This window comes from Capricornis sumatraensis, chromosome 1, assembly GCF_032405125.1.
Source record: "Capricornis sumatraensis isolate serow.1 chromosome 1, serow.2, whole genome shotgun sequence".
Taxonomy (NCBI): Eukaryota; Metazoa; Chordata; class Mammalia; order Artiodactyla; family Bovidae; genus Capricornis; species Capricornis sumatraensis.
The window spans coordinates 28,402,591-28,425,321 of NC_091069.1; the positions used below are offsets into that span (position 1 = coordinate 28,402,591).

General features: G+C 53.9%; 1 protein-coding gene across 1 annotated transcript in view; it reads right to left on the minus strand.

Annotated features, from left to right (window-relative positions):
* Positions 1–22,731, minus strand: part of HS1BP3 (HCLS1 binding protein 3) — a 35,904-nt gene that overhangs the window by 5,723 nt on the left and 7,450 nt on the right. The window contains exons 3-6 of the mRNA XM_068974064.1: positions 18,529–18,736; positions 16,787–16,997; positions 2,895–3,055; positions 1,467–1,602 (exon numbers count right to left, since the gene is read on the minus strand). Coding sequence (XP_068830165.1) covers positions 1,467–1,602; positions 2,895–3,055; positions 16,787–16,997; positions 18,529–18,736 — 716 coding nt within the window. The remainder of the gene's footprint in view (positions 1–1,466; positions 1,603–2,894; positions 3,056–16,786; positions 16,998–18,528; positions 18,737–22,731) is intronic.

A 22,731-nucleotide genomic window follows, 5' to 3' on the forward strand; every position in this document is an offset into this window, starting at 1 on the left:
GAGTCAGCCGAAACGCAGAACAACAGTCCCAGTTTCTCCCAGGGAGGACCACTGCCAGGACGTCCGCGGCGAGGACGCAAGGAGGAGAGCGAACAGCTGCCCGGGGCCTCAGGGACGTGTAATGACAAGGAGCCGTCGCAGTGACTCAGGCCCGGCGGGCACTCAGGGGGGCTAACAGCCCATGGCTGCTAACGAGGGTGTGGATGACAGTCTCCCGGGACCTCCGGCCGGCGCCACGTAACTGTTCCTGGAAAGAGATGGCTCGGCGTCCTGTAATCGCCAGGCTCAGTCTGCATCCCGGGGACGTGGATGACATGACGATGGGAGGCAGGGACACACGGTGCCGAGGGTGCTGAGAAGGCAGCCCCATGAGCCCAGGGAGAGCCTGCTGGGCCCGAGGTGGCAGGCAGTCTGCCAGCCTCTCCTCCTCCGAGCGCTCAGGGTCCCGGCAAGGTGGGAGGACCGGACTCAGGCAGGCTGACCCGGTTCCTCATCCTGTTACTTGGGACCTATGGCCTTGGGCCAGTTACCTCTCCCACCCTGCACTTTCTGTAAAAAGGAGATAATAGCACCTACGTGGGGGGGTGGGGGATGGGGGTGGGGAGAGGATGCTCTTATGAGGATCAAGTAAGATAACACGTCAAGAGCCTGGCACACTTGTCTGAGGCACAGCATGTACCCTGTGGCAATCAGTCTTGCACATTTTGTCAATCAACCTCCCTCTAACGGATTAAGTCTCATTCTCCCTTCTGTAAGATCCCCCGGAGAAGGAAATGGCAACCCACTCCAGTATTCCTGCCTGGAGAATCCCATGGACAGAGGAGCCTGGCAGGCTACAGTCCATGGGGTCGCAAACAGTTGGAAATGACTGAGTGACTAACACGTTCCCCACTGTAAAATCTGCTGACGGGCCCCTGCTGCTGTCCAGCACATCAGGACTTTGTTCCCTGCGGGTGAGCTGTATGCTACCACGAGTCATTTTTGTTTTCAAACCTATTTATGCCAGTTATACTTGCTCTTGGAATTACATAATTTAATTATTTTTTATATAAACTGCTTGCATAAATGAAGTTCTTTCTAGAACTTGCTAAGCGGCTAACACTCCCTTGACCCCTCCCTCCAGCCTTTCCACTGAATCCCCTTCACTGCCTCCCAATCAATCAGCTCTCATCCACAGGCTCCCAGCTTTTTAAAAAAAATTATTTATTTATTTAGCTGCATCAGGTCTTAGTTGCAGCATGTGAGATCTAGCTCCCTAACCAGGGAACAAACCTCGGTTCCTTGCATTGGGAGCTTGGAGTCTTAGCCACCGGGCCACCAGGGAAGTCCTGGGCTCTCACCTTTGATGGGTCAGGATTCCCTCCCTCAGAGCCCAAGGATGCTCAAGTGCTACCACCCGGGGAAGAGTCTGTGGTTCCGTGGTACACACCCCGACCTGGGGAAGCATCACTGGAGACAAGCGGTACCTGAACAGCTCCTCGGAGGCCTCCCTGTGGCCTTCACGGGGTGTGGCTCCGCCACTTTGGGGAGCAGCTGGCAGCAGTAAGGGGTCACCCAGGGGGACAGCTCCACCGAGGTCAGGATCGTCAAACAGCTTCAGGGCTGCAGAGGAGGGAGCGGCAGAGTGGTCAGAGGACATGCTAGCCTGTCCTCGGCAGCCGGGGGGTGCAGGGTGGAGACTGTCTGGCCCAACCTCCTGGCCCAGCCGAGAGAAAGGGAGTAAGGTTGCCCCTTTGGTCTGCAGGGCAGAGTGTAGAAGAACCAGGCACTTGTGGGGGCCGGGTGCACCTGTGTGCCTGGCCCCGACCCCACCTCCCTGCATGCTGGGCCAAAAGCCACGTGGAGGCACCTCCCTGGTTTCAAGCCCTCAGGGCCTCCTCACTGCTTTGAGGAAGAACCTGACTCCTCAGCTCACTGCCCCCGGCTGCCCAAGCACCCCTCCATCTCTTAGCTCAGCCCCCAGGGCTTGGCCCGGTCTTTCTACAAGCACTCACTGAGTGCCAACCACCAGCTCTGGAAGTCGAGGTCTGCTCCCCATCCCCTCCCAGTCTCAATGCTCAGCGCTGCCCTTCGTGACAGGCGACTGCAGCCTCTTTGCCTGGAATCGGCTTTGTCAGCAGCCGTGGCAAACTCCGCCAACCCCTTGGGATCCAGTTCCTCTATCCATCCCTTACTCAAGAAGCCCCTCAGCCTGGGGGTCCCCACGGGCACTGACATTCTGCTCGGACCTGTTATAGGCTGAGCCCACCTCGTAATGGTCAGGAGATGTCCTGTCTATCCCATGAGAGACCCCGAGGCCGGGACTGTGTCTCTCTTCAGGCGTTCCTGGGCCCCCACACAGAGCCTGGCTCTCACCAGGTGCCCGGTATCAACTGAATTAATGGGTGACATCAACTCCCTGCCCTGGACACAGACCTGGGAGCTGGGGGGACAGGTCAGACCCAGGGGTGAGTGCAGAAGTGCCAGGCCTTCCCAGCTCCAGCTCCACACTGGACCCTCTCATGGGGTCTCTGCAGGGGACACGGAGTCTCTTGTTACAATCCAAGCCATGCAGAGTCCCAGCACCCCCGCTCTATCTGATGCCCACATCTGGCTGTGGAGGTAATAAAGATAATTTTACACCAGTCACAATCCACACTTTTCAAAGCAACAAAGAAAACTACCCTTTGCTTCCGAGGGATGACTAGCATTAACACAGCCCTGGAATGTTCTGGGCTGTGGGGACACAAGGTGCAAGACTAGATTTCTCCAGCAGAAAATCCCCACCAGCTGAATCTGTATCGTGTCAAGACTGGCATCCTGCTCACATGTAGTGGGCCTGACGCCCTTCACAGAGGTTGGTGGGTCACCTGGGAGACACTGAGAGAGAAGGGACACCCTGGGGATCTACTTACGGTCCCCGGGGGGTGAGTCCTCTGCGTGGCCCCGGGGAGAGGGCTTCCTGCCCGGGCCGAAGAGACCCTCATCAGGATCAACCTCCTCATCAAAGATGGTGAGCCGGGGCGCGGCTTTGGGCTTCACGGCCACTTCGGGACGTTTCTTGGGCTTCTTGGAGCTGGAGAATCACAGACAGAACTTGAGGTAGGGACCTCTCACAAGAGCCCTGCTGGCCCAGGGGCACCCTAGTCAGACCCATACAGGCACGGGGCAGGCTGGCGCTTGGGTCAAGAAGGACCTTGCCAAGAACCTGACAGTGAGAGGGTGAGACGCTGCCGTGGAAGCAGCACAGTCTCGTGCCCAGGGAGCGGCCGCGGTGGAGATGCATGCAGAGATCGGGGGAGCATCTGGACTGCACTACCAGCTGCAGACAACTCCCAGCCCGGAAGGGCCAGCAGGACGGGTCACAGGTCAAAGTACATGGCCTCTGTGCGGGGCGCCCAACCTCGCACTCCCTGGAGCCAAACTCAGAATCACTGCACAGACACTCGGACACGGGGCTGAGTACACAGGAGGCTACCAACCTTAGGGCCTGGGCCCAGGGGAGAACAGAAGGCAGCCTTGGTCAGTGCTGTTTTCCCCGCACAAATCCACCTCTTTCGTGCAACCTCCATTATTCTAGAAAACATTTCAGTTCCACTGAGCAACACTCCACCCCCTCCTGCAGCAAACCCCTCTGGCTCCTCAGAACCCCAATCGGCTCTGCACCCCTCAGGTCCTTTTATGTCTCATGCATCGGCTGGCCGAGGTCCTGCTCTGGGCTGGACACTGCTGCGGGAAACCAGGAGGGGGCTCGAGGGAAGTTTCTGGGCCCTGGGAGGGCTTTACTTCCTGCTTGGGTGGACACGTCAACCTTCAGGGACCCAAAAGCTGCAGACCTACACACGTCACTGGAAGTTATTCTGCCAGTAAATAAACAAACTTGGTTTTATTTTAACAAGATGATCCAGTCCCTGTTGGTGACGCCTAAATTAGCCATTTTAAGGTTCCTGCAAAGAACAGAAATAAGCTTTTAACTGGAAGTGGGATTTCCGTGGGCCAATCTGCCTGCAGGGGAGTTCCACTGGACCGGGGTCACCGTCTGGGTTCATGCTGGTGATAACTATGCGGTTGAACTGCGCTGATAGCACCGTAAACAAGGGTACAGATTAACCAGCAGCAGATAAAAATAGCAGCAGGGCGGCCCTGGGTGCTGGAAGGCAGGGCGTTCAGAGGCGGCCATTCCCATGGTCTGGATTTAGATGTCTGGGAGAATTTGGGAGTCCTGGCAGAGACGGGGAGAAGCTGGGAAAGGTGGAATGTACCTGCTTGAGGCCGCAGGACCCACACACCTCCACGCTCAGGGCCGAGACCCCAGTGAGAAGGTTTCTGTGTGTAGATGAAGAAACAGTGGTTCAGAGAAGCTGGATGTCTGCTCAAAGCTACACAGCAGGGAAGGCCAGAGACTCACCAGCCACACCCAGTCTCTGCTCTTTCTTCATCCCAGACACAAGGCAGACAGGCTCCAGCCTCAGGCCATGCCTTTGCCACGAGGCCAGCCCCGGGCCCTGTCCGTGATGCTAGGTGAGGTGAAAGGGGCCTGGGCTCCTCCAGAAACCTCATCTCCACTTCCTCACTCACCTTAAGGAGTCGGGGTATCCTACTCTTCCTGGGATGCTTTTCTCTTCTGTTTCACACTCCCGGCAGAGCCAGGGGAGCACGAATGACTCCTGAGAAGTGAGCACCAGGGAGGCCCTGGCCTTCAGGGCAGGCCAGCCGGAGACGGTCACAGCCAGCCGAGACCCACTGAGTCAGAACCCCAGCGGCAGGCCTTGGGCACTGCTTGTGTCCCTGTGGGCTCTAGTGACCAGCTGTATTCGGGAGCCACTGGACCAGGCTTTGCTCCATGGCTGACCCTCAATTACCCATTGCAGCCGCCCTTTTCTTGGCCCTACTCCTGGATTCAGCAGAGGCTGCAGCAGTGAAGTGCGGAGATCCCTTAGCATCCCCCCAGCTGGGGTGCAGCCCCCAAGGAGGCAGGGTCGGGCTCGGCCACTCCACAGCCACCATCCGCAGATCCATCTCACTCTGAACCACCAGCTCTGAGACCTCATGTTCGCAGCCTCCCCAGCAGACGGGCCCCCAGGGCAAGAGCTGGGAGCTTCCCACTGACTAGAAACCAGAGGGAGCCCAGAGAGGCAGGAGGGTCTGAAGAACAAAGGAAGAGAGTAAACAGACATGATTGATTATCGCGGGAGAAGCCGCGCAGAGATGGCGATGACTTCCCTTCCTGCACCTACTTCTGGTTTGGAGAGCACAAATGAGGCCTGGCTTTCCCATCACCTAAGTTTTCCTCTCAAACTGTTCCTGTTTTTCTCCCTGGAGACATTTTTTAATCTTCTGTTGTCTTGAATTGAAATAAGGAGACTCGTAATGGCACGTGGGGCTGCTCTGTCAGGCACCATCTGAGCCCCACCCCGTTCCACCCGGGCCATCCCCGGAGGAGACAAAGAATAGGAAGGGACATGGAGCTCTGACAGGTGAAAGCCCCGGGTCCTGTCCTGGCTGGCCCCAGAGTCAGTACCTAGGTGTTCAGTAGTGTGCCTGGTACAGAGGAGATGCTCAATAAATATTAGATGAAGGGATGGATGAATGGAGGGGTGGCGGAAGGATGGACAGATGGACAAACAAATAGGTGGATGGACAAGGTGAGAGTACACCTCTAATTCAGACTTATTTCTATGTCCTCCCGCCGGGAGCGGGGAATGGGAGGGAAGAGAGAAGGGATGCCAGCAGACAGAGACTCTCTGTCCCATGGCTCCTCCTCTCAGGCACCCCAGCTGGTCTCTCCAGCAGCCCCTTGCCCTTCTGTAGGGAGCTCATCCTTTCACTCCCAGTGCCTTCTATGGCCCAGTGCTCAGTAAGTGCCTCCCAAGGGCAAGAACCTGTGCTGGGTGATGAGAGCACGGAGACAAGAGACTTGGCGCTGTGCTTGGAAGCTCAGAGCCGAGCAGAGTCACAGACACATACCTGTCATCACCACATGGGGCAACTGGACAGCCGGAGCCCAGAGGAAGGAGTCAACCCAGCCCGAGGACTTCTGAGAGGAGGTGGCAGAGGGGTGAGCTGAGATCTCGGGGGCTAAGAGCAGAAGACTGACACAGGCAGAGAGGCCCTCAATCTGGGAGGGGCTCCGGCAGGTGTGACTCAGGCAAGATCGGGTCCCCCGTGGAAGCTCTGCTCCTGGTCTAGGGAGAAATGATCAGGCCCCAAATGGGGCAGACAAAAGCAGGGAGAATGTCAGCAGGCAAACTGCTGGTAAATGTGGACAGCCGAAGTGACCTGAGGGTAGAAGGGACAAGTGAGGATGGTGCTCAATTCTGATTCAACGATAGGATGGGTGTTTCACATAAGGTGTCACTCCGACTCCAAGCCTGTTCCTGCCCCTCGCTCACAGGTCGTATGAGCATAAACTGAGGCTGCACACATGGGCCACGGTCCTGGCACGCCCTCCATTCCCCTCTCAGCTCCACCTGCATCCACCCATCTGTCCACAGGACACACCACCCAGCTCTGCTGAGCCCGTCGCTGGCCATAAAGGGTTTCCCCCCACCGCCCTCTCTGTCCTCTAAAGGAAGGCAGGTAGATCAGACCAGTCACCGGGGATGGGGCAGCTGAGCATCAAACAGAGGGGTCTGCAGTGGACAGAACAGCAGCTCCTGACCCTGGGAGGGTTGTGGGAGGTGGTGGTGGTGGTTGGGGGCAGTCCCTGGACGGTACAGGCATGTGGAAGCGTGTTCCTGCAATACACTTGTGTGTGCACAGACAGATGTCAGCTTTCCTGCCGTGTGTGCCTGATCGAAGACAGATGTGCTGGCCAGGCCGCATCCTGAGCTTGAATGAGAGGTGGCAGGTGCAACGGTTGACAGCTCTAACAGGCCGAGGAACAGCCCTGCTCCACGGGGCTCAGGCGGCCCTGTGACAGTGATTGACACCAGCGCGTCCTCCCCTCCGGCCACCCAGGGGGCTTGTGTCACTGTTCCTGGGCGCACCTGCCCCCGTGGTAGACCCCTGGGGGGAACCAAGAGCCCCAGGACCCGTGGGTACCAAGTGACAGAGGCATCTCTTAGACTAAACGGAAGATGGCGGGTACCTCTAAGCAAAGGATCACACACAACATGACTGTTAACTTTCAAAGTCAGGGTGATGCTAAACCACACACAGAAATCGACCTCTTTTCCAAGCATGTAAATTTCCTGCTTCAAAATAAGGCACTTTTCATCTTAAATTTATTTATTTATTTTTTTCAATTAGAGAAAATTCTCAGCGTGCCAATAAATGAACCTGTGAGGTTCATTCCAGGACAATGTTATCCTCAGCAGCACTGGGCAATGGGCTTCCCCAGTGATTGGATCACCGTGAAAATCCTGGAGGAAAGGCATTGAGGCTATGGACCCACGTGGGCCTCGCTGGGACAGGGGTTCAGGGACACAGTGGACAGAGGGATAGGCAAGAGCCCTGTGATAACACTGAGGTGGGAAGGGCTTGGCAGGTCCAAGTGCCCAACAGCTGGATGGCAGGTACATGGAGGGAGGAGGAGGAGGGTTTGAAGGGAAGTCAGGGCTGGGAGAGGCGGAGGGGGCTTCTGATCGTTCCTGAGAGAGGACGCCTGGGAAGGGATTCAGAACCTGTGTGTGACCCCAGGTTGGTCATTTCACTCTCTGAATGTTTCCTTATCTGTCTGGTGGGAATAAGGAATGCTCCAGAAACTGCAAAGTGGAGCCCGGATGCCATCTTGCTGGGCAAAGCAGAGGCCTATGATCACAGGAGGACGTCTAGCTCACACTGTGTTTCAACCCAGCAGACTTCACCCTGGGCCTGAAGAAGTAAGCTGGCTGGATCATGTGGCTACTCTGGACGCCCATCATTTGCTGTTTTCCCAGAGTCACCCTCTCAGCAGCCCTCAGAGGGCTCAGGACCTCAGAGACCTCTCTCTCTTCTCACTCATGGGGGATGCCATTTCTCTCTCTCTGCACAGGGCTCAAACGCTGCCCCTCACCTGGCCCAGCAGCAGCACCACCAAGAAACTAGGGCAGCCTGGCTCTGCCACCCCATTGCTCGAAAGCAAAGCACCCTTCGCTGGTCACCCCCACAACGGCCCTAAGAGACTGAATCCAGATACAAGACAGAACTCAGCCCCCAGCCTGCAGCAACTGGCCCAGGAAGTCTCACTCCAACCTCTGCAGCGAGTGACCCCAGTGGCCGGGTGATTAACAGCTGCCGTCTTCTCCAGTCTTTCCCAGGGCTTCCCTGGTGGCTCAGACAATAAAGCTTCTCCCTGCAGTGCAGGAGACATGGGTTCGATCCCTCGATCAGGAAGATGGCAACCCTCTCCAGTACTCTTGCCTGGAAAATTCCATGGACTGAGGAGCCTGGCAGGCTACAGTCCATGGGGGTCACAAAGAGTGGGACACGGCTGAGAGACTTCACTTTCTTTCCTTCTTTTCCTAGTCTTTACCCTGCTGATCACTTTCTAGGCCCACGACAAAGCCGAATATGCTCAACTGACCAATCGTACAGGACACCCCACTTCCAGTTAGGCCTCTGGTTTCCCCATGTCAACAGCCTCCAATAGGGCAGACTAGAGTCTTCCCGTTTGCCACCAGCCATCTCTCCCACTCCCCACCTGTCTATGAGTCTCTGTAAAAGGGTGGCTGAACTCCTCCCTTGCTACAGCCCACCATGAATAAGCGGCCTCTGCTGATTCTCATATGGATGGTCTCTGTTTATTCAAACACCCCCCACAACACTCCAGATGCTGGTATGACCAGTGGATGCTGGCAGTCCCTGAAGTGGAGAATACCCACCCCCACATCACCCACCATGGAGATAAAATGGACCGGGGAAAGTTGGCTCCCAGCACAGGTTAGGGCTCAGTAGGCAGTGGCAGGGTGAGTCCTGGCCAGTAGGCAGGAGGCCGAGGCTCCTGCCTGGATGGTGCCCCAGACTGCGTAATTTTGGAAAGGTTCCTCTGTTGCAACCACAAAGATGCTGGAAATCAATCCTGTATATACACTGGAAGGACTGATGCTGAAGCTGAAGCTCCAATACTGTGGCTACCTGATGTGAAGAGCCAACTCATTGGAAAAGAAGACCCTGGTGCTGGGAAAGATTGAAGGCAGAAGGAGAAGAGGGAGACAGAGGATGAGATGGTTGGATGGCATCACTGATTCAATGGATATGAACTTGGGGAAACTCTGGGAGATGGTGAGGGACAGGGAGGCCTGGCGTGCTGCAGTCCATGGGGTCACAAAGAGTGGGACAGGACTTAGCGACTCAACAACAACAAAGATACGGAGGAGAAGGCCTTTGTGAGCACAACTCCCAGGGCTGATATTTACATAACAACGGGAAGTGGAAAAGCTGCCTTTTTCATTTTAATTGTTTAAATACCCAAAGGCTTCTGGCTTCTTCAGAGGAAAGGAAACTGGAAGTAGTGATAATATCATACAAAGGAAATTTCCTGTATTTCATCCCGTTTTATCTTTACAGCCACTGGGCCTGGACTTTACCTCTAATTCACAAAGAAAGAAACTGGAGGCTCTGGGAAGTCCAGCAACCTGCCCAGTGTCCACCGGCTGCTAACTGACAGAGCTGGAACTTGAACCTAGGACGGTCAGCCTCCAACCCTGCTCTAGAGTGACCGTACACTCTAGGTTTTCCAGCTTCTGAAGTGGCTTTCAAACCACACTCAGGGGCCCTGACCTCCTGCAGAAGTGCCCACGGCCACCAGAGAGGTGGGCCGAGGCTGAGGGGACAGAGATCCAGAGCCTGCTACTCCTGTCCCAACCTGGGCCAATTCGACTCCATGTATTTTATCCATCAGGATTCTGTATGCAATTTCTGTTGCCCCAAAGCATCTCCTACTCAATGAAAGAAGTGGAAGGTGCTGTTTCCTGTGTTGCCCCTGACAGTATTCATTCCGGCGACTCTGCACTGCTGCGGATGGAGAAACACAGCTGGTGCAGCATGCCTGGGTGGGGGTGGGGGGTGCTGTGGTCACCCCAAAGGCAGCTGTTACTGCAATCACCGTGATGGCTCTAGGGTGAGCCGAGGGTGCCCGCTGTGCCCCCTGCACCCTCACTGTTTGGTCCCAGGACAGATCAAGGGTAAGTGCTGTCTGTGGAGGTACAGTGAGATGCTACCAGCCCTGGGCCACAGCCCCAGCAGTGATCAGGAAGAATGGACCTCTAGCAGGTGACCATAGAGGGAAACCCGGGGGCTGAGAGTAACAGGAAGGCCTCCCTGAGCCTGCCTCCTGGAAGCCTCCGAAGGCAGCAGAGCCTGGCGGCTGGCGGGGCTGCTCTCTGCTGTGTGCCCTCCTGCTTCTCCAAGACTTTTGTTAGGCTCAGTTTTGGGGGCCCCTCAGACGTGAATTTGCCTGCAGAGCACGTCAGGAGCTTGTGAAAACACAAGTTCTAGGGCTCCACCCAGGTTCCAGGGGGGGCCTGTGAACCTGCATTTCTAACCAGCTCCAGGGTGGTGGAGAATTCCCAGCTGGGCTCTGCTATCCTAGGCGGGGCTGGAATACTACAGGGCCCTAAGCCCAAGGGTGAAAGATGCACTATTTAGAAAGAGGCCTCCAAGGAGAAGTGGCCACGCTCCTGTCCTTAGGGGCTGCCTCACTTCTAAATCTTGGAAAAAGTATTAATAGTTAGGTGAGGCGATAGGTGTCAGCTGACCTTAGCATGGTGATCATTTCGCATTGTAGGTGTATCAGCATTGTACCCCTTAACCTTACACAAAGCCACAGGGCAACTTCATCTCAATAAAGCTGGTGCTGTTGGTCATTCAGTTGTGTCTGACTCTTGCAACCCCATGGACTGCAGCCCATCAGGCTCCCCTGTCCACGGAAATCTCCAGGCAAGAATACTAGAATGGGTTACCATTTCTCTTTTCGAGGGGATCTTCCTGACCCAGGGATTGAACCCAGGTCTCCTGCACTGCAGGCAGATTCTTTACCATCTGAGCCACCAGGGAAGCCCCTAATAAAACTGGGGGGTGGGGAGGGTGGTTGGATGAATACACCTTGGTTAGCAGATCTGGAGGTACCTGGCAATGTGCCAGAAGCGTTCAAAAACCACACAATCATCCCAGAGCAGAAACTTCATCCAAATATAGGAAGCAAGACATTTTTATGCTAAAACGCATATGGTCATTTTACGAAAGATAAAACAACATTTGGATAAATAATTAGGACAAAACACATGATTCACATCCCAAAGAAATGTCCAGCCTCACCACTCGAGGCCGTGGCCCAGGGCCTGGGTGCTTGCTCCCCATCCTCTGAGCAGACAAGCCCGGACAGCGGGAAGCCCAGTCTCACAGGACAGCATGTTCATGCAGGAACCAGCCTGTCTCTCGGGAAGCTGAGGGTTCTCAGGGACCTGGGGCAGGGAGGGGAGTTCCCTGAGCACTGGGGGAAGAGCAGGGGGCAGCGGGTCTTGCAGATGAGCAGGCTTTGGAAAAGCAGAGAGGATATCCCAACACAGGGGAAATTAAATCCCTAAAGACCCCTTCACTGGAGAGGCACAACCAAGACCCCTCACAGAGCTTGGGACCTTGCTCTGGGGCAGGCAGCTGGGGGAAAAGCTGAACAGAATAAACACTCCATACACGAACAAGTTCATCATTGCCCGTAACTGTAAAAACCTACAGAAAACACCACAATGTCCCCAATGCCATTTATAGCACATTAGTCTGATGCACTAGCATCAAGTTAGGAAGGTAGAAGTCTATTTATTGATACGGAAAGACCTAGCTGGAAAAAAAAAGCAAATTATGGAATGGTGCACATTAACACAATCCCATTTTGTTAATACAATATGAGGTTCGTGACATTGTATAGGAGGCAGGGTGCAAGAGCATCCCTAAGAAAAAGAAAGGCAAAAAGGCAAAATGGCTGTCTGAGGAGGCCTTACAAATAGCTGTGAAAAGAAGAGAAGCAAAAAGCAAAGGAGAAAAGGAAAGATATACCCATTTGAATGGAGAGTTCCAAAGAATAGCAAGGAGAGATAGGAAAGCCTTCTTCAGTGATCATTGCAAAGAAACAGAGGAAAACAAGAGAATAGGAAAGACTAGAGATCTCTTCAAGAAAATTAGAGATGCCAAGGGAACATTTCATGCAAGAATGGGCTCAATAAAGGACAGAAATGGTATGGACCTAACAGAAGCACAAGATATTAAGAAGAGGTGGCAAGAATACACAGAAGAACTGTACAAAAAAGATCTTCACGACCAAGATAATCACGAAGGTGTGATCACTCACCTAGAGCCAGACATCCTGGAATGTGAGGTCAGGTGGGCCTTAAGCATCACTATGAACAAAGCTAGTGGAGGTGATGGAATTCCAGTTGAGCTATTTCAAATCCTGAAAGATGATGCTGTGCAAGTGTTGCACTCAATACGCCAGCAAATTTGGAAAACTCAGCAGTGGCCACAGGACTGGAAAAGGTCAGTTTTCATTCCAATCCCAAAGAAATGCAATGCCAAAGAATGCTCAAACTGCTGCACAATTACACTCATCTCACACACTAGTAAAGTAATGCTCAAAATTCTCCAAGCCAGGGTTCAGCAATATGTGAAGCGTGAACTTTCAGATGTTCAAGCTGGGTTTAGAAAAGGCAGAGGAACCAGAGATTGCCAGGAGCCAGCACGGGAGATCCCACCCATGACAAGGTCATGTAGGACTTGAGGGACTCCCTGGGCCGATCCCACCCATGACAAAGAGACCTGACAAGCTGCAATTCATGGGGTCGCAAAGAGTCGGACACGACTGAGTGACTGAACTGTACTGAACTGAAAATGAATTCTTTTCATAGAAAATTCTGAAAACCTTTTATATGTTAGTAGGAATGTGCCAACTAAAAATGTTTGTGTGGAAAGGCAAGAGTGGCAGAGAAACAAACACTTCATGGCAAATAGATGGGGAAACAGTGGAAACAGTGGCTGACTTTATTTTTTGGGGGTCCAAAATCACTGCGGATGGTGATTGTAGCCATGAAATTAAAAGATGCTTGCTCCTTGGAAGGAAAGTTATGACCCACCTAGACAGCATATTAAAAAGCAGAGAGATTACTTTGCCAACAAAGGTCTGTCTAGTCAAGGCTATGTTTTTTCCCAGTAGTCATGTATGGATGTGAGAGTTGGACTATAAAGAAAGCTGAGCACCAAAGAATTGATGCTTTTGAACTGTGATGTTGGAGAAGACTCTTGAGAGTCCCTTGGACTGCAAGGAGGTCCAATCAGTCCATCCTAAAGGAGATCAGTCCTGGGTGTTCATTAGAGGGACTGATGCTGAAGCTGAAACTCCAATACTTCGGCCACCTGATACGGAGAGCTGATTCATTTGAAAAGACCCTGATGCTGGGAAAGATTGAGGGCCGGAAGAGAAGGGGATGACAGAGGATGAGATGGCTGGATGGCATCACCAACTCGATGGACATGAGTTTGGGTAAACTCCGGGAGTTGGTGACGGACAGGGAGGCCTGGCATGCTGCGGTTCATGGGGTTGCAAGGAGTCGGACATGACTGAGAGACTGAACTGAACTGAACCAGGAGCATATACCTTCATGACAAAAGGGCTTTTAAATGTGCTTTTAATTTTTCTACGCTAATTGCATATTATTTGAGTTACAGTTAAAAATGTTCCTAGCAGAGTATTTCCAGCCAAAGGGAGAACTATTATGGGAGAACTCCACCTTTCTTAGAACTGTGAAATCCCTAAAACAGAAAGTTAAATATGAAAACTGTGTTCCACATGGAAAGTGATGGTGATGACATTAAGTGAAAAAGCAGAGTATAAAAGGCATGTGTGCTATGTTTGCAGTTATGTGGATCAGCCTGGGACAGGGATGCAAAAAAAAAATCTGCAAACAGGAGAGTGGCTGGGTGGTGAGGTTTTTTTTCTATCTTGAGGCACTTTCTAATGGTCTAGTAATGCCTCTTTCCCTAATCAAAACCAGGTTTAACAGACAAAGGAAAACCAGGCTTTGTGCCATGGCGCGCACCCTCCCAGCAGCCCTGCAGTGGAGCAACAGCGCCCCACAGTGGCCATGGCAGGAAGGGCCGACACCTGGAAACGGAGCGCCAGAGCCTGGCCCAGATGGGCGCTCAGGGTCGGTGGCTGGGAAAGCAGAGATGCTGCATCCACAGAGGAACTGAGAGCACAGGATGGAGAAATGAGCACGCAGAGCATATCACTCCTGCAAAGATCAGAGTGTTCCTCACCGCAGGGTGGGGTGGGCCGCACTGCACCAAGAGGGTTAACAGGCCCACCTGGGGGGCCCAGGAGAGGCCTGACTTCAAGGCAGGGCTCTGCCACACCTAAGGCTCTGGCCAAGCGCCCTCTCAGCTCTGTCCTCTATGTTCCCATCTGCGAAAGGGGGGTATAATCCTAGGGCTCTGCTGGAAGACTGGATCGAGGGCCAAGGCAGGGAGGTGGCATCAAGTCCTAACTCTGCCATTTGGGGCTGAATGAATGTGAATGAATCACCAGACCCCAAATATCAGGCTCTTCATACACAGAATGGGCCTGATGCCAGGGCCAGCTTCCTAGGGCACCATTTCCCAAGCCAGATCCACAACGGATCCAGAAAGCAATGTGGTGAGTCATGACCTTTAAAAAAAAATAGAAAATATCTATCCATGTAAAGGCTAATCAATTCCTGGCATTTAATACATTCTCCAAAAAAAAGCTAGTTGTTATTATTCCCAATGGAGGCAATAGCACTGACTATTATCACATTGCTTAAGAAAAGACTGACAGAAGGTCAAAAGACTCCGGGATTTCTTTCAGGTGCTCAGCTCTCCTCGGATTCAGGAAGGAGGCCCCTGAGTGCAGAGCTGGGGATGGCACTGGGGGGCCGAAGTGGGGGTGACAGTCAGTACCTTGCCCGACAATCTGCTACTGAAGTAAAAGCAGGAAATTAAAGGCAGCCCTTGCCAACCCCAAAGAGCATTTTCCTACCCAAAAACGGAGCAGCTTTGCTAAGCACATCCTTCAGCCAAAGGCTGGCACAAACCACGCAAGCCGATCTCAGTCTGAGGGCGAGTAATATGCAGTTACTCAGAACAACAGACAGGATGAGTTCAAACAAATACAGCCCAACACGGCCCTCGGGCTGCCCAAGGCTGATAATGAACTTCTCCCAACATGATCTCACTGTCGTTCCCTCAGGGACACTGACCTCCTCCCAGGTCAAGGCCAGCATGAGGGGCTGGGAGGAGCCTGACTCCTGGGCACCAAGGAGCTGCAGGGCCTCTGGCTCTTGTCTCCCATCTCCCTGAGCACCTGGGATCTTTCTCAAGTCTGGCTCCTTGGCCCCGCTAGGCTGGCCTCACAGTGACCCTGTGACCACATGTCCCCATGCACCCACCCTCACCATCACACAGGAGAGGAAGCCCTGCCGGCAGTGGGCAGAGCTCTCCGGACCACACTTTTCATGCTGTTCAAGTTGAACTTGCCTCTGCCTCATCTCTTTTCGGCTCTAATTTCTTTCTGGAACAGGACTTGCCAGACGGGTAGAGACAACGTCACCCTGGGTCTGCAGTCCAACTCTGCGGAGGCGGAGAGGCAGAAAGACGGGGCCGTGACATCTAAGCCACTTATACTACGTGAGAGCCCCAAGAGACTGGTTGCCATCACTACCCTGTGCTTCCGCTGCAGAAAACTGGCGGAGAGGGATAAACTGCCAGGACTCCAGCCCAGGCAGTTGGCTCCGAGGTCTCGGACAGGATTCCGAGCTCCATTTGCATCCCAGCACCACTGTTCCCCAGTCCCCTGACCACGGGCAAGGCATCCGGCCCCTGCAGACACCAGTCTCTTTAATGTGTCAAGCGACGTGACAACGCCTGCTTGCGGGGCGAGCTGTCAGTGAGATCCGGGAGACAAAGGGCACGGTACACCACCTGGTGCATAGTAGGTGCTCAAAACCAACAGTTCCCACCTTGCTTCTTGCTCATTTCAGCCAAGAAGTGAGGGTGCTGGGGGAGGCGGTGATGGTGCTGAGTCTGTCTGGCTCCCCTGTCTCCTTCTGGTTGGGAGGTCCTGCCCACCGCCTCAGCCGGTGCCTGCTGGAGGGGCCTGGGAAGCTGAAGTCTTGCTCTCTAGTCTCATCTAGCCTGCAGCCCCTCCCCCACCTCAGGGGGCTCACCATGGGGACTCACGGGCAGCTCACTGATTAGCTGAAGGCAGTCAGAGGGCCAGGAAAGGAGATGGAACAGGAGGGTGCCAAAATCAGGACACCAAGGGGCCTTCAAGACCGCAGCTAGCTGTCTCTTCTTCCCCAGTGCACGTGCGTGTGCACCTGTGTTCACGCATGTGCACACAGAGGGAACCATAGTCTACACAGGGCTTACTCTACCTCCTTCCATCACTCTCAGCACCTTAGGGGTCATCAGTCCCCTCCAGCCTTACCTGGAGGCAGGGTCAAGGTAAACAGCCCCACCTTCAGGGCAGTGGAGCCCCGGCCACACGAAGCAAGTCACAGGCTCCATGATGAACTGGACAGAGAACCCAGGCCTCCTGGGCTGGGTTCAGGATGCCTGGGCTGCTGAAGTGTCAGGGTTGGGGTGGCAGCCTCCCAGGCCTCTGTAGAATGCTGGGGGCCCACCCTGTGACCAGGGAGGGGCAGGCAATACCTGGGCCCAGCCCCAAAGACCCAGGAGATGTTGAGGATGAACAGAGAGCCAGTCTCCCTGAGTACTCAGCGATGATCTAGGGAGATGGGTTTTCTCTGACCCCCAGGAGGGAGGGAGGAGCCCGGAGCAAGCCAGATGGTGGGCGCCCCACCCAGAAGGGGAGACGTACCGCATGATGCCCAGAGGGTCCAGGGCCTCCTCCTCCTCTGAGGATTTCTCTGCATCCCCGTCCTGATGGCCCAGCGTGGGGAGTCCCTCATCTTCCACTTGATCCTGCTGCTGGAAGAAGTCCAAAGCATCCTCGTCCCCTGCGTGGCTATCTGTGTCCAGTACTGAGACATCCCTGCTGCCGACATCCGCGGCCCCGGGGGACCTGGTGCCTGTGGAGGGAGACAGAGATGGTGCCTGGCAACTCCTGGCACTCAAGCTCCTGCACCAGCACCCAGGGCTGGAGGCCTCCTGATGCGTCCTGGGACTAGGATGGCAGGTCTGTGTGGGTGAGTGTAGAGGGGGAGATCAGCAAAGCGTGGGGTGCTGAAGTTACAAGCGGGAGCCTCAGAAGAGAGACAGCAGTTCCTCAACCTCTGTAGCCCGGGGCCTGTCAGGACTACAGACTACAGTCCACAGGCTAATGGGAGACCAGACAGTGTCTGGGGTCCTCACAGAATAGCTCCGGAAACGACGTCCATGTGGTGGGGCACGTCGGGGAGCTCTGCCTAGCCAACCACTGATGAGACCTGCTCCGAGGGTCTGGACTATGAACTCCATGAGGCACAGTGAGCAGGTAGAAGATTCCAGAACAAACTGGGATGGCGTCACCACAAACTGGCTTACGTAAGCACTTCTCAAAGCGTGGTCCACCGGCGGGTGTCCACAATGAGGCAACTACAGAAACGGGGAACAAGATCCAGAAACTTCCATAGCACCTTGGAATGCTTGTCTGCGACAGATTGGGAATAAAAATAGTTAGCCCTTCCCCCACCGATGGTTTGAGAAGCATGGGTTTAGAATGCTTGTTTAACTCGATCCAGTTACTGAACAGCGTATTTTTGAAAGCAGTGAACTTCTAAGATATATCACCCTGTGGGTAAAGAACCCATCAGCATGCCACAGAGTGCCTGGCACACAGGATATAACATGTACACTGATATGACATGTGGAACTAAGTGGTATTGATTATGTCATATTACGTTATGCTTTGTTATTTTATTAAGACAAATGTAAAATCCCTTGCAAAATCTCACGACCCTTCCGTTTCATGGGGTAAGCATCACACGAAGAACATTTTTACAGATATGCTCAGTTACTGAGTTGCATCCAACTCTTTGCGACCCTGTGGACTGTAGCCCACCAAGCTCCTCTGTTCATGGAATTTTACGGCAAGAATACTGGAGTGGGTTGCCGTTTGATAGGTATAAATCATTTAAATATTGCAAAAATCTCATGTGAGAGATCCTAATTGTAGCTTCATTTTAGAGATAAGGAAACCGAGGCACAGAGAGGCTATGCCTCTCTCAGACCACCTGATCCTGCTTCTCCATAAGTGTGTGTGTGTGTGTGCATGTGCACGTGCGTCTGTGTGTGTACGTGTGAAGGGGAGCTCTGGAGGGGGCTGGCCAGGAGGGGAACGGGAGGGGTCAGACTATGGGGAAGGCCCCTGGGTGAGCCCTGTCCAGCACCCAAGCAGTCCGTCCTCCAGGGCTGGGTCCCAGGCCCCTTCCACCCACCACCACGACCCCGGCCCAAGCATGGCAGTGAATGAGGTCCACATGCCTCAACAGCCTGGCCGAGGTCTCTGGGCTGCACAGGGTGCTGTGGACCCCCCCTCCCCCGCCCCCCCCCCCAGCCAGGGCAGCGAGGCCTAGTTCTGGGCCAGGGGCCTGGAGGGATTTGGGACAGGGCCTCAGGTACCTAAGAATTCCAGCAGCTCTGGGCTGCCTGCCAGCTCGGCATCCTTGGAGATGCAGCGCAGAATCTCGTCGAACAGGGCCCTCCGCTCCCGGATGTCACCCTCCCCAACAAACAGGACCTTCCTGGGGAGTGGGGGCAGGCTGGCTGTCGGGTAACGACTGCAAAGTTTCTGGTAAAACTCCTCAATGTCGCTGTACTTTTTGGAGACCTGGAATGAGAGGAGCAGGTGGTTTCCTGAGGGAAGAGGGAAAACAGAGAGGGCTGCACCCTGCCCCTCAACCGCAACAGAGATCCCCACGAGGGCCGGGCTCCTCGGTGGACCTCCTCCGGGACCAGATGCAGGTGCCTCCCACCCGACCCTCTGCCCCAAGCCCTAAGCCTCCTGATCAACACTGGGCACAAGCCCTGAAGTCCCAGTGGCCCAAAGGAAGGATGCAATCGTGGTGGATTCAGGGCCCTGTCACTGGTCTGGGTAGAGACACTTGATACAGGGACTTGGTCCGCAGGTGACTATGACCTACACCTCCATTCTGGGCTTCTGTGCATTAGCAGGGTGACCTCACGGTCTGGCCAGCTGTTAGGTCCTCTTCCAGCAACGAGTCACCTTTTCTCTGGGTCATTCTCCTGTGAACTAGCAAGAGCCTTCGACAAAGCCGGTCCTTACAGTGCTTAGATGGTGGAGAATAGATATGGCAAGGCTGGTTTCTGGTCCTGGGGTCAGCCAGGACCCCTCTGCACACCGGAACCTCAGGGAGGCAGGCCGGGGCTCCTCCTGGTTGTTAGAAGGTGGTCCTCAGCTGTCACAGTCACCCCGGGTCACTCGGCTTTCTGCAGAGCTGGGGGGTGACTGCTACCGCCTCTCGGCCTCTCCCCGGAACTCCCGCTACAGCTAAGGGCTTCTCCACTCATCAAGCTCTTGCTGTGTGTTTACTCTGTACGGGGACATCCAGGGTGGTCTCTGTCCCTGAGGCTCCAGGTTTCCAGTTAAGGGAGCAGCTGTAGGACTGGGGGTCGGCGCCATCACTGTGGTCTGTGGAAGCCAATGCAGGCACTCAGAGAAGTCATCCTCTCCACGCCACACCCCACAACAGCCCAGTGTCCTCCCTTGTCCTGGACTCCTCTGTGCTCTCCCCACACATTGGGCCTGTCCCCTCAATTCCTTGGGAGCATTAGGGATGAACACAGATATTCCCACTTCTGCTCCCAGACCAGGGCTGTGCGCCCAGCACACACTGAAACGCTGCCGTGGCTGATGGGCTGTGGGGAGTCTGGATGCATTCAGACAAGGGACACCCAGCATTCCGGTCGCTCAGCTCTGTTGGAGCACACAGCCCTGGCTGTCGAGCATGGGCATCAGAGCCCTCAGGCTGGGAGAGTTCCAGATGCTGGCATGTGGCTGGAGCACTGGGAGACTTCAGGCACCCCAGCGGGGAGTTATCTGAGACAGGGGACTGTGGCCTGCAGTTGTCACCACAGAGCTTGACTCGGGAGCTTTGCTGAGAACAGCTTTCAAGGAAGGCTTTCAAGGAAAGGTAAGAGCATACTTTCACAAAAGTGACACAGGCTCCAACTCCTGGTGGTTCCCAAAACCTGACTCTACCAGGTTGGGGGGAAGAGTGCCCTCTGCAGGCCTGACTGCTCCATGCAGGCCAGGCTACCAGGCCCACCAGGACCCAGGTTCTGGGAGTCAGCTGTGGGTCTCCAGGGCGCTGGTAGTATGGACAGCCTAGGGTACCACCCCATCTCGGGCCCACACTCATAAGTGCTCCAAAGCAAGGGCTGCCACTCCTTTTGAGGAACAGAAAGCAAAATGCTCATTCTTTTTTAAAGCTAAATCATGAAACTTCAAAGAAAGTTCAGGTTTTGGGTTACAGCCCCAGATCTCACAGGGTGTAAATGCATGCTTGGCTCCCACAGGTGGTTCAAAATGTTTGAGAGGCAACTCCCCGCACGGGCACCCTTGCACACAGCTACCCACAGGGCAAAGGTATCACTGGTCAGGAGAAAGTGGCACAGGTGTGACCATGGAGGTGTCAGAGGTGTCCCCACACACCCTGGCTGGGAAGGCCAGCCAGGACCCAGCGTGTCGGCTGGGCCTTTCACGGGCCCCCGAGTGCTGCCTCTCCATCTTGCCCAGGGACTTGGGCCTCAGATATCTCTTCTTTGCTCCCATCTCTGAAAAACACGGGTGCACTAAGCTCCACTGGTCAAATCTGATTTGACCCCACCCAGTGGAACAAAGCTGCAAACCACCCCGTGGAACAAAGCAGTTCCTACCTGCTATCATGTTGCACCTTGGTTCTCACCAAGAGCCTCTTTAAGAAGCAAATGAAAAAAATCACACTCTTCCAGGATGTGCTGAATGTCTCTTAATCAAAAAAACTGTGCTATAACTTATCTCTTAGAATCTCGCACGTGAAGCGTTAGTCGCCCAGTCATGCCTAACTCTTTACAGCCCCACGGACTATATAGCCTTCCAGGCTCCTCTGCCCTTGGCATTTTCCAGGCAAGAATACTGGAGTAGGGTGTCATTTCCTCCTCCAGGGGATCTTCCAGACCCAGGGATCGAATCTGCATCTCTTGCATCTCCTGCATTAGCAGGCAGATTCTTTACCACTAGCAACACCTTTTTGCGCTGAGGCAATCGGGTAGTCTCTTGGCTTCATGGACTTGTACACGTAATTCCTTTCCCCGGTTTGAGAGATGTTCTCCACTATCATTTCTTTAAATAAACTCTCTGCTCACTTCTCTCTCTCTCCTGCTTCTGGGACACCCAATATCCTAAGGTTGCCTTTCCTAAGAGATTTGGATAGTTCTTGTAGAATTTTCTCTCTGTTATTTTGAATCTTAATTCCCTTTCCTCTTCTAACTGTATCATTTCTAGATTTTTATCTTTAAACTTGCTAATTCTCGCTTCCATATGGTCTTCTCTACTTCTAATCCTTTTCTAAAGTACGTATTCTTCATCTCACTTCTGGGGTCCTGCAGATCCAGAATTTCTGTTTGGTTCCTTTTTAGAGTTTCAGTCTCTTTGGGAAAGTATATCTTCTGCTCATTAACTTCATCCCTGAGTTTTCTTATTGCTTGTTGAGCTCCTTCATGACAGTCGTTTTGAATTCTCTATTAGGCTGCACTGTTCTGGGTCTTTAAATTTGGTTTCTAGAGAATCATCATTTTCTTTTGGGCCAGTGTTACTGTGATTCTTCACGGTGCTTGATGAGTTCTTCCTTTGCTGGGACATTTGAAGCATGAAACACCTTTCTTCTTTAGACAAAGCTTTTTCATTTTTTAAAATTTGATTTCTAACAAGTCAACAGGTGAGAGGCTTTTCTCTTTTTTCCAGCAGGTGGCGCCACAGCACAAGTTTTTGGTTTTCTGGGCTCCCAAAGCACTGCAGATGGTTACTAGGGGCATGAAATTCAGACTCTTGCTCCTTGAAAGAAAAGCTATGAGAAACATAGACAGCATATTAAAAAGCAGAGACATTACTTTTCTGACAAAGGTCCATCTGGTCAAAGCTATGGTTTTTCCAATAGTCACGTATGGATGTGAGAATTGGACTGTGAAGAAAGCTGAGCGCCGAAGAACTGATGCTTTTGAACTGTGGTGTTGGAGAAGACCCTTGAGAGTCCCTTGGACTGCAAGGAGATCCAACCAGTCCATCCTAAAGGAGATCAGTCCTGGGTGCTCATTGGAAGGAATGATGCTGAAGCTGAAGCTCCAATACTTTGGCCACCTGATGCGAAGAACTGACTCACTGGAAAAGACTCTGATGCTGGGAGGGATTGGGGGCAGGAGAAGGGGACGACCGAGGATGAGATGGCTGGATGGCATCACGGACTCGATGGGCGTGAGTCTGAGTGAGCTCCGGGAGTTGGTGAGGGACAGGGAGGCCTGGCGTGCTGCGGTCCATGGGGTCACAGAGAGTCGGACACGACTGAGCGACTGCACTGCACTGCCTCTAGTCACACTAGAAGACTGGCACTTTCCAGCCTCCAGTGCCCCTGGTGGAGGCGGGCCTGGTGCCCGTTGCCACCGCTTGTGCCTCCACGGTGGCTGGTGCCTTGCTGCCATCACTGCCTAGGACACGGAGGTGATGGGCCCTTCCACTGTGTCACAGGCTCGGCCTCCCATGGGAGCGGGTTGGGCTGAGGTCGCCTGCACTTACGCCGTGTCTGGGGTTGGCAGGTTTAGGGATGCCCC